At 44.5% G+C, this 12073-nt stretch overlaps 2 protein-coding genes across 2 annotated transcripts in view; one reads left to right on the top strand and one right to left on the bottom strand.

Annotated features, from left to right (window-relative positions):
* AK88_03401 (uncharacterized protein) overlaps positions 1–7333 on the top strand; it is a gene marked incomplete at both ends in the record, with an annotated part of 7999 nt that extends 666 nt beyond the window's left edge. Inside the window, 7 exons of the mRNA XM_012481018.1 lie at positions 126–240; positions 333–445; positions 583–1626; positions 1701–2564; positions 2709–6693; positions 6941–7160; positions 7276–7333. Coding sequence (XP_012336441.1) covers positions 126–240; positions 333–445; positions 583–1626; positions 1701–2564; positions 2709–6693; positions 6941–7160; positions 7276–7333 — 6399 coding nt within the window. The remainder of the gene's footprint in view (positions 1–125; positions 241–332; positions 446–582; positions 1627–1700; positions 2565–2708; positions 6694–6940; positions 7161–7275) is intronic.
* Positions 7334–8194: 861 nt separating this feature from the next.
* Positions 8195–10414, bottom strand: AK88_03400 (CMGC protein kinase; the record flags this gene model as incomplete). The annotated part of the gene is made up of 1 exon (XM_012481017.1): positions 8195–10414. The coding sequence occupies one exon, from the start codon at positions 10412–10414 to the stop codon at positions 8195–8197; it is 2220 nt and encodes a 739-aa protein (XP_012336440.1).
* Positions 10415–12073: the final 1659 nt, after the last annotated feature.

Here is a 12073-nt window from a genome sequence, read left to right as displayed (position 1 = left end):
TTTTTTTTTTTTTTTTTTTTTTTTTTTTTTTTTTTTTTTTTTTTTTTTTTTTTTTTTTTTTTTTTTTTTTTTCCCAATTGTGTGTCATCTACCATAACTGCTCTCTACCCGTTACCTACCCGCAGGAACTAATTGTACACCTGAGCACGTACGACGAAGACGAAGTGAGCCACCTGTTCTCCTCCTTTGTCAGCGTGTACAAAAAGTTGATATATCACCCGAACTATGGCTTGAGGGAAAGTAGGAAGCTCGTTTGTCGTGTCGTCGTTTCATGTCGCACTGTATAGCAGCCACGTCGCAATTTCAACCACATCGCTCCCCCCTTTTCGCAGACCTAAACCTGTGCCTGAAGTTGTTCATAGTAAAAGTTAAGACCAAGATCAAGGCCCACCTCAGTGTGTTCCTGCCGCCACTCTTTGTGTCCCTCTTCGACTACAGCAAAAATGTAAGGCAAGCGCGTTCCAGGAGGAGCCGTCCATGGGTGTGCTTATCGCGCTAGCAGCACGCCGCGTTATAAGCACGCCGCGTTATAAGCACACCGCGTTACAAGCACACTGTTACTTCTTCCCCCCCCCCCTACAGGTAAAACACATCGCGGGAGAAATTCTGCTCATCATTTTCCCCCCCAAAGGGAAGACCCAAGAATCGGGGGCGGTGGAAGACCCAGTCAGGCAGCCTCCAGTAAAGGCAAAAAAAACGAAACCGGGAAAGATACGCCTACAGGAGGAACTCAAGCTTTACGGAGTGATAAAAAATTTGAAGGTCAATTTGACTAACCTGTATAACTGCCTCAAGTATGTTGGAGGTCCCCTCTGTGAGGAAGTCACGAAAAACTTGAACAACAAAAAGAACGACGAGGATTACGATTATGGTGTGTACCTGTTCAACGTGGTTTGTTTTTATCCATCCCTTTTGTACATGCTGGTGAGAATTGCCAAGGGGTGTGACGACCAGGGGGGGAACGAGAAGCGCCCCGTGGAGGACAACGATACAACGGCCTCACCAAACCGTAACGACGTCAACTCAGTGAAGCAGTTCATTCGAACGGAATTCCCCACCTTCGCCAGCACGTTCAGCCTCTTCTTCGATGCAGTAAACTCAATTTACAAAGAAAGCAAAGACAATGAACGAGTAAAGAAAATGCTCTTCCTGGCTGTCTACAACATTATATACTTGCTGAAAAAGTATAAATTAAATTACTCCGATTTTGGTGAAGAAAAAACAAACACAGAAATCTTCAATTACATATCTTCTGTCATCAGCAACAGAGATGAGTATATCCTGAAACATATAAATCACTTGTTGCTTTTGTATTTTTTTTCAGCAAATAAAAAAATGATTAACGAGAATTTATTAAAATGTTATTTGTCCCTAATTAAGCAAAACAAAATTATGAAGAACGAAATTTTTAATTATAACATTTCTTTATTCATCTTCATATTTGAGAAGAATGATATTCGAGATTTTTTTTTTTTTTTTTTTTTATATTTTTGTTTTTACTGCTACAGCACGGCATGTCATCTTCGCTGGTTGTTTATTACGACTTGTTACACCATTTGCTTGGCTACTTCACGGGGGAAGAGACAACCCATGTGGGGAGCAGCCTCAGCGAAAGGAAAGATACAGGTACCCCTTACTCCCTTGCCGAATATGACTGCTACACAGTGCTAAGTGAACACATCTTGCACCTCCCATTAGAGACAATCCTTGCTCAAAAAATTGGCGTACCTTATAAATGCTCATTCGTGAAGGAACAGCATCTTTATGAGGCTCTGTCGAATATATACTACTGCCAGAAGAAGAAGCCAAGTAAGGACGGTAAGGATAAGGATCAGTTTGAAGAATTAAAGAGGAAAATAATTGCCGACAAGTTGGAGGATGCTACCTTCATCCGTACCTACATCAACTTTCTCAAGTCACCCAGATGTACAAACACAATGATTCTAAGTTGTTTGCACATGCTCAATGTGTACACGAGAGACCTGGCGAAGGAGTTGGGGAGAGGTGATACGATGAACAGTGAAGCACTTCTTAGTCGGTCTGGAAGTTCCCCCCAGTGTGGTGGAAGCCTTAGCGGAAGGCACAAATATCACGAAGCGGTTGATTTCATTTTGAACCTTCTAACAGAACTGAAAGGGGTGGTGTTTTTACGAGGGGATGAAGTGGACAGCCCAGGAGATGTAGCTAACCAAAGTAATGCCTCTGTCAGGATAGCCTTCATTCACACTTTGAAGTGCACCTTCAAAATCGCTTGCCTGATGGTGGAGGAAAGAAATTACGGTGCCTCTGGTATGGTGAAGAAGCATTGGGGGCTGTTGGAGTATCTCTTAGCGCAGGGGGAAGTGGAGGATGAAGAGGTTTCGCTGGAACGGGTGTTCTGCGTGTTCATGGACTTTATGAAATGGGGCAAAAGTGGGGACAGAGAAAAGGAGAACCTTTCAGACGGGGCAACCCATGGGGGAGACGCCCTGTTCAGCTCCCTCGACGTCACTCTGAACCTCTTGGCGTTCATTTGCTCCAAGGGGGGCAAGTCGTGCGATGCCCTGGCCAAGTCCCTCCAGGAGGTAAGCGTGCGGGAGGTGAAATATTCCCCATTTACCACTTTCCATTGTGGTATATATGTGTGCCCCCCTGTTTACATGCATATAGAGAGGAACTAATCTGTACATGCTTTTTTTTTAATGTCATTTTCCCCCCCTCCCTTTCAGGCACTTCTTGGAGGATCTCCAACTAAAGACACTGTTGAGAAGCAGCTGACCATCTGCGTGAAGCTGATCAATTTTATGAGGAAGGAGCGCACAAAATTTTTCGACCTCTCGGAGACTGCCCTGCAAATATACAATTACTACCTCCTGCAGGGTGTGAGGGGTGGAGGTGCTTCCCCTTTTGAGGACAATCGCAAGGATTGTGATGGCCGCCATGGTCTGGAGTGTGCACCACTGAAGGCGTTTTACGCCGCCGTGCAGTGGGACGCAGAAGACCATCTCGACCTCTTTGGAGAGCAGTTCTACCAAGGTGTGTTCCATTCGTATTGGACAAAAATGAATTTGAGTAGAACCCTCCCGGATGAAGATTTTTCTTTGTTCTTTTTCTCCTACTATGTAATGAGAACGAGGAAGGAGACTAGCCCCCCACTGGACGATGTCCACCTACATTTGTTATTTGCAATTCTCTTAAATGTGAAAGACCAACATGTAGAGAGACACATGAAGGAATTGTTCGTGTCGTCAAAACTGAGTAAGGATAGTACATTCTCCTGCCTGCAAGTGATGCGGGATGTGTACAAGTGGTGTATGCAAAACGATGAAGAGGACAGAAGGGGGAAGATGTTGTGGTCCCACTCCTTCACTTCCACCATGAACCTGTGTAAGGATGACTATGATGAAAGCGAAAGTGACGACATGAGTGAAGTGGCCGAGGGGGACAATTTCAACGTTGGCCTACTTGTGAGTAACTCTTTGGTCAGGCTAACCTACATTGGTGAGGAGGAGGAAGAAGAGAACACGAACACCGCACTGGATAGCAGCGAGTTGAAGAGGGAAGACGAGGAGCGTCCCACAAAAGGAAGTGTTCGAGAAGAGAGCAGTAGAGAAGGATTCTTATCGTTACGCAAAAGGGATATCCTGAATCCGCGATTCATAGAACGACTGCTAAGTGTGTACAAGCTGTATTACCAAGTGGAGTGTTTTTCCATTGGCCACTTGAAGGAATTCACCATGCTATGTTTTGACGTGACCACTCCAGGGGCAAGTGAGGAAAAGTCCCTGAAGGAGTCATACAAGAATCAAGCATTATACCGATTCTGCAATTTCTACCATTTCGCCTATGCCAACATAAAAAATAAATTTTTGTTCTATCACATCGTCTGCTTGAAAGATAAGATACAAACAAGTGAGGGAGACGAAATGGGGATGCTGGATCTGCTCATTTATGTGTTCAGGCAGCTGGGCGGGAATAAGAGCAGGAGGAAGAAGTCACATCCCCACCATGTGAGCATATCAGATGTCGTGTGCGTCATGAGACAGGTGAATAAATGGGACGTCTTCAACATCTGTAGGGACATCATAACGTGTCGTAGAGGCAGTGGGGGTCTTTCTGCAGAAGCGTTGAGGGAAGTCATTAGCGAGCTTGACAATTTTAAGGTGAAGAGCTTGTTCGACTTGCAAGTGAAGGTGTTCCTATTTGAGGAGTGTCTCTTATGCGGCGGCAGCGACGGTAGCGGCGGTAGCGGCGGTAGCGGCGGTAGCGGCGGCGATGGGGCAGAGGGAGGTGTTACCAGGGAAGATGCCCCCCACCGAGATGGCAAGCAGTATGAAGACGAAATGATCAAGCTGAAGGAGAGACTGCCGCGAGGTATGCACACCTACGTGGACAAGAACCTTGCCCTGAACGTGAAAGGAGAGCTACCTTGCTTAAACCTTCTGTACCACTTGATATGCATCAGTAGCAGATACGAAGATGTTAATCTGTTCGAGTGCGCTATCGTGAGGAGGAAAGTACTCCTAGGGTTGGCCCTGCAGTATGTTACTTGGACCAACTTTGATGTGTTCTTTTGTTGCCTCGGCTTTGTGAAGGGCGCCTTTCCGGGGGAATACATCCCCCCCGAGCGGGTCGACCTGCCCAAGGGAGTTTTACTGAGTGAAGTACCCCCGACTGAAGCACAGCCAAATGACGACCCCCCAAGTGACGCCCACCGTGTGGAGGAGGCCTTCTGTACCTTCCTCAGCACGGTAAAAAACTTCTACCGCAAGTTGCACGACGAGCAGAGCGCACTGCATAAGCAGAAATGGAGAACCCTAAATGAGACCCTGACGGGAAGTGGCATCGGTAGGAAGGGACCCCCCAACACAGTTAGAAGCAAACTAAAGGGACAAAAAAGCAAAGAGAAAAAAATTGAAAGCAAAAAAAGGGAGTCCCACCAATTACTACATTCAAAAATGGGCTTACACTTTCTAAAGTACATATATATGAAATGTGAAATGGAGAGCAAAACATATTTATTAACATTTAAGGACGTAAAGAAAATCACAGCTGATTTAATGAAGCTTGTTTATTTTATTATCTCCATTAGTTGCTGTGATGGTGGAGTAGTGGATTGTGAAATGGTGACGCTGGCTACACAAATGTTGAAGCTACTTATAAAGTTTCATGAGGAAAATGTCAAGTCGATTTACAAAATTTATTTATTCTCTCTTCCAGCTAGTATTACCAACTTTTGTGACTACCTCACGACAGATATTTTTCGCTTAAATGAAATGAAATTAAGTAGGTATGGGTTGACCAAGCTGATGAAGAAAGTGATGGACCTGTATGTAAACACTTATTACCTGTTCATCCTTTTTTCAAATGTGGAAAAATGCAGGGACAGTAACTTTTTTGTTGACAAAACGTTGAGTATTCTTCTTATGAATTGTCTTTTCTTCTCTGAGCTGCACAAGTTGAAAGGCTCTCACGTTTTTAAATTTTCCGTGATCAATTCCTTTTTGCACATAAATGAAGTGGGGAGGAATTTATTTTTGCTGTTCGCTGCGGGGGGCGGTGCTGATGGGCATGATTGTCGCGTCTTGGGGGTGGAGCCCGGCGCGGACGCTGCTGCGGATGCTGTAGCGGACTCTGCTGCACCAGGTGTGAGAAGCGATAACTGCGTTCGAAGTGACAACCTGTGTGACCCCGCTGAGGATAGCGATGAGGCCTTTTGGAGCGAGCCTAACGGAGGCCCTGCCAAAACAAAGAGCAAAGAATCCCCAGTGAAAGAAGCAAATGAGGTAAGAAAAAGGGGCCATCAAAACAGCAGCAGAGAGGACAGTCCCACGGTGAGCCCAACCAAGGTCATGCAAAATTGTCAAGAGGATGAACATGAGGATGACCAGAAAGCGGACACACCAGATAGATCTGATGGCACTCCAAACGATATTCCTCAATCTGTACATTTGTCTCCCCCAACGAACTTCACAAAGAGGGAAGAAAATTCAAAAAAAAGAATGAACCCCTTGCATGCTTTGAAAAACCAACTGAAGAACCCATCTCTCCTAATCGACCTTAACAAAAACATCATTGATCTGTATTCATTCGTCCTCGACTTAAATTATTTGAAGATCCTTCTCTCCATGTTAAACATATGTTTATCCCCTGAGTATTTTATTTACGAGCCAGAGTTGCACCAGCAGTTCATGGCCTTCGTGGAAAGTCACAATTTGTGTGTGGGTGATTTTTTGAGTGATATTAAGCGCGTCGGCCACATCCTTGAGGGGAGCACAACGAAGAACAAGTGGGAAGGCAGCTCATCCAGGAAGAATGAAATAGACAATCCTCCCTTCCACAACCAAGACAGAAAAAAGCTGTACATATTTCTGCTCGCCCTGCACCTTGTCCTGCGCCTCATAACGATTTACCCGAACGAGTGCATCACCATAACAAACGAAACGAAGCTACACGATATTGTGAACTTCAACAAAATTCTTTTTTCAAATATAATCATTGCAAAACAGCTGAACGAACTCAGTCAAATTTCTAGTGAGTACATTAACACCACATTCCAGTATGACCCCCTTACCAAGACACTAACATTTAAGTACAAGATAAAGGAAGACGACAGTGAGCAGTTCGAGGACGTCACTGCAAAGTTGACTTTGATCTTCCTGCCCAACTACCCGTTCTCGCACATGGTCATAAGTGACAGGATTGAGTCGTTGGGTAAGTCACAGTGAACGCCAGCACATACACTCACATAACTCCGCTGGGCATTTTTTTGGGGGGGGGGGGGGGGTACTTCCACAGTTTAAAAAATAAAATAATTTTTATGACGCCCCTTAACCGTGTGAGAGATATGTAAAAAAAAAAATTAATACGTATAACTCAATTTTTATCGCACCCATATTCGCTACTGCACACTTGTCACTCCATGTGAACCTCTTTCTCCCCCTCACATCATCCCCTGCAGACAAGAAGGCCCATGTGCACAACTCCATTAAGAGCATGTACAAGTATGCCCGGACAGGAAACATAAACGAGATGTTCGTAAAATTTGACAGCATTATGAATGGCTACTTTGAAAATAAATCCCAGTGCAACATCTGTTTCATGATTTTGTACGAGACGAAGACTTGCGACAAGGCCTGCTCCCAGTGCGGCACTTCCTACCATAGCTACTGCCTACACAAGTACGTTCTGTAGACACTTATCTTATCACTCGTTTTGCATGCCCCCTAATGCGTCTTCGCATTTTTATATCACATTTCCCTTTTACCTCTTTCCCACCCCCTTTTGTTTTTTCAGGTGGTTCCTGACGTCCCACAACACCAAGTGCCCATCGTGCCAAATGCAGTTCACCTAATGGACAGAAGAGCGCCCAGTTGGCGGTTATTCAGAAGTAATTTTAAAGACAACCGTTGTCCTCGATGACCAGGGCTTAATGTATACATGCCTTCATTTGAACTTTTTACACTCGATGTGATTTTGTACAATTCATAAACTTTTTCCCAACCTCGTTGAACGCTTTATTTGTATTTGTTTTTTAAAAAAAAAATTGACCATGTTAAAAAAGGACAGATGTGCGAGAGCAGGGGGGGGATAAGGGGGGTTGCCGCCTCGGGGGTAGCAGTGCGCACGGAGTTCGACACGTTTAATTTACACAAAAAAAAAAAAAAAAAAAAAATGGTGTGAAAGGATATGAAATGTGTTGAGATGCAGCTAAATGTGATGAGACGAAGCTAAATGTGGTGGAACGAAATGAGGGAGGGGGGGGGGAAGAGACACGCTGCGCGACGTGACGTGGGTGATCCACTTCGAATACCAAATTGACGACAGCGTAATTGCAGTTGTGCAGAAAACGAAAAAGGGGGAGGAAGGGAGGCAAAACGCCTCTCCTTTGTGTCAGAGCGCCAATTTTAAAAATAAAAAATGGAAAAAAAGAAATGAAACGATTCGTGTGTAGGTAAGTCGAATGGAGGAAACGTACCATCCGCGCGCACACACACATATATATATATACCGCTGCGTGTGGGGTGACTTGTTGCTGCTTTTGCGAACTAGGTGCCGGCTTGAAACAAGGTAGATGTTTCTGGACCGTTCGCATGGGCTGGGACGGCAATTGCATCATGCGTCATGCGCGGCCACTGTTCTGTTACATGCCGTGCTGCCCTTTCTCCTGGCAAGGTTAGCGGTGTGCCGCACAGATGGTGCCACATAATAACCCCTAGGTGAATCCGTGGAAGGTGGGCAGCGGGTGCGCGGCGGCCCTGTTGGTGGTGGTGGCGGACTTGAAGTGGTCCTTGCGTCGGTGCTTCTTCCTATCAGGGGAGGAAAAGTCTGGAATGGAGAGGTTCCGCTTGACGCGCATGGATGTGGCCAACTCGTAAGATGTCTCAGGGTTGACAGCATGGTAGCTAGATCGGTTGAATTTCCTTCTCTTAGAGCATGTAGGAGGAGGAGTGACATAATTGGTGCTATCGTCATAAAAGGACATTTCTTCCTTGGCCTCAATGACATTCTTTTCCTTCATATCATTTAGCACCTTAATACTAGCTCGCTTAATAAAGCCATTGGCATTTTTATCGTCCTTGGCGTACTGGTCAGAAAAAATAGCAAAAGATCTTCTGCCACTTTTTTTATATCCCCCCAAATTTTTAAAGGTGTCATTTATAAGCTTAAAAATTATTTTTCCATGCCTATCATTGGACTTACATAAAAAGTGAGATATCATGGTGGTGGTTAGAAGATTCTTTTTCTTCTGTTCAATTTCTCGAAATGTTTTTATTCCAATATAATATTTTAAGCAATGTACATACCAATTATACACTCCTATTCCATCGAGGTTATCAAAACGTATGTCTGAAAACCATGGGTGTGAAAGCGCGTCTGCTGCTGTGATTCTATCATTTGGGTTATACTTTAACATTTTTACAAGGAGGTCTATACCCAACTCATCTATCCTACCATTGGTGATAACATTCAATGCATCCTTTTTGTTTTTTATATTAACATTGAAGAAATCTTCTTTAAGAGGATAAAATCGAGAGTCACTAAAAAATTCTAACTCTTCATTGTTTGGCTTGCCCAATGAATTCACAATTCGTATGATCAGATCAAATTCTGTCACGCCTCTGAATAATGGTCTGCCTATAATGAGTTCGCAGATGATGCAGGCTGCTGACCAAATGTCAACATTCAGTCCGTATTGAAAATCTTTGTTGTTGTAGTAGTCGTCTTCTTCAATTCCCCTGAGACGTGCCCTCTCCCTCTTTCTCTGTGTGCCTTTATCCCCTTCCGCTACTTTTTCCCGCTGCCTAATCTTCTTCTTATTCTTATCCGTCTTATCCCCCTTACCCCTCATATCGTTTGCATGGGCGTGTGCGTGACCACTTTTGTTTCCACCGCCCGTGCCCCTGTCCGTCGTGCACGCAGCGCTCGCCGCGTGGGTTCTACTGTTACCGCTGCTGTCGATACCTCTAGTGGAGGGGGCGCGAGAAGGGTACGGAGCGCTGGAATGAAGAGCACTTGCATTGGGATGATTCGCATGAGACAAATTGGCATATGTGGACAAGCCATTTGTTGGTGGTTTGACCTTTCCCTTTCCCTTGGCGCGCCCCTTTTTCCCCTTAGCCATCTCAAACTTAGAAAGTAACACTTCCAGAGGACGGTAATAAATGGTACACACAGTGGGAGTCATGTCTCCATCATTTTTTAACTCCCTGCACAACCCCAAGTCCCCAATCTTAAGCAAAAATTTACGATTAGCTGTTTGCTGCAACATGACATTTTCAGGTTTCAAATCTCTGTGGCACATTTTATTATTGTGTAGATAAGCAAGTCCATTTAACAGTTGAAAGGATAACCACTTGGCTTCCTTCAAACTTAGGCCCGCCTGGTCATCAGTGATTTTCGTTTTCTGAATGAGCCTCTTCAAATCTCCCGCATCACAGTACTCATACGCAGCAAAAATAAATTTTTGGTCCGCAGCCAAAGGAGTCATATCCAATTTTTTAGAGTGCTGAAAATTAGAAGCATGGTGTTGTAGAATCTGCCGATTAATATACTCACTGATGCATTTTTGCCTGTCAATTGTAACGTCTATGAGTCTTAAGATGTTTGGGTGCCTTCCAATATTTTTTAAACAACTCAATTCCCTCAAGGTTGTGCAACTAATCCCTTCTTCATTTATCGTTTTCAAATCGTCACGAAAAAATTTTATCGCGTAAATGTTTTTTCTGAAGAAGACGAACTCGTCCGTGTAGTAGTCGTATGGCAGGTAATTTGTATTTTGGTAGAGGTCGTTGTTGTTGCTGTTATTGTACTTTATAACCTTCCCTTTGTACACATCTCCGTAGGTCCCGCCCCCCAGCTTCTCCTCCAGCGACACCGTCGAGTATATATTGTTGAAATATATTTTGCACTTTGTCAGCGTTATGCCGTACATGGTGGGCGTGCTGGGGTGGGCAGGAGGGACAAGTGGGCGTGCGTACAGCCGTTACGCATACATACATACACATACATATGTATATATGTACATATGTACATGTGTGATACCCAAGAGAGTAACGAACAGAGTGTGGTCATCCACCTAGCAGACCGCTTCGTTTGGCTCTCCTATCGAACCACTTCACTGCGGTGTCCCTTGTCCAGCCGTCTGCCTAGCCGTTCTCCCAACCGTCTGCCCAACCGTTTGCCTAACCGTTCTCCCAACCGTCTGCCCAACCGTTTGCCTAACCGTTTTCACAACCGCTTCCTCAACCTCGTCAGTGCAAAGCAAGGGGTGGGGTGTAAATCACTACCGTTAAGCCATAAGTATACAGCGGCGCTACGCGTCCACCGTTTATTTGGCTCCCTGCTGAGGAGAGCACTTACCCAAATGCTGCACGCACAAGTGGAAGGTGTATAAGAATAAGGAGGAAGTGAAGGGTGCAGGGGTGTAAAGCTCTGCCAACGAGTATGCTTTCCTGTCCCCCTTCTTGTTGGAACGAACATCCCAGGGTTGGCGAACGCAGAGCACAGAGGTCTTAGCTCGTGGGGGGGGGAGGTGTGCTTGGTGGTTAGTGGTTGTGAGGGGCGATTGGTCAGTGAGGCTTCTCAAATGGAGCTTCTCAAGTGCAGCTTCTCAAGTGGAACATGCCGAGTAACTCCTCACAGTATGGTTGGCTTGGCTGAGGTGTGTAAATTTTACCCTGGGAACCCTTGGAACGAAGAGAGTTCGCGTTGCATGCACTTGGGCGTGTGTAAGTGGCGCGGGGTGTGTGCGTGCTTTTTTTGCGCGTGTGTAAAAAAAGGGTGGGGAATTCGCGAGATGTGTCAACGTGTGTAAGGGATCAGCACACGTGCGGGGCCAATCTTGAGTGTGCTTTTCTTCCCCTCTCTCCCACCCCGCATGCACCTACCCGTGTGTAAGCTCGAAAAGGGACGCACACTCGAGGAAACCTCTGGGATCCACTCAAAACGCACTTTTAACGAATTGCCAGAATAACGGAAAAGCATTTTTCAAACTGCCATTCTCTCATTTGACATGGGCTTAAATGAGACCAAAGGGGAAAAAAAAAAAAAAAAAAAAAAAAGCACTGAAATAGACAAAGTGTAACTCAATAGAAGTTTTATTTATCGAACGAAAAAACAAAAAGCACAAAAAAAGGAATTTCAAATTGGTACTACATTTCAATATATTAAAATGGGATTGAAGTGGGAGAGGGGGAAAAAAAAAGGGAGAGAAAAAGGCAAAGATCCATATTTATAAGTGCGGTGCGCCAAGTGTGTTGCGACAAGCACGGTGCGTCAAACGCCATGTGACATGCGCGATGTGTAGCAAAAGAAAACAAAAACAAGCAAGTGTTCTTTGGAGCAAAATCCCCAGCGCGCAAACTTAACAAAGGTATTATCGACAAAACCAGGGAAAAAAAAAAAAAAAAAAAAAAAAAAAAAGACTACGAATAATGAGCAACCGCAGGAAGTGCTACAAATCACACAACCCATTTTCCATTTTACTAATGAGCAACAAAAAGGAGGAAAGTTTAATCAATTTTATCTCATTCAAAAAATTTATGGACAGATATAATCAGTGTTTTTTTTTTTTTTTTTTTTTTTTTTTTTT

The sequence above is a fragment of the Plasmodium fragile genome (genome assembly GCF_000956335.1).
Source record: "Plasmodium fragile strain nilgiri unplaced genomic scaffold supercont1.38, whole genome shotgun sequence".
In the NCBI taxonomy this organism is placed as follows: Eukaryota; Apicomplexa; class Aconoidasida; order Haemosporida; family Plasmodiidae; genus Plasmodium; species Plasmodium fragile.
Note: the sequence above shows the minus strand (reverse complement) of the source record. Positions and strands in the feature narration are given on the sequence as shown.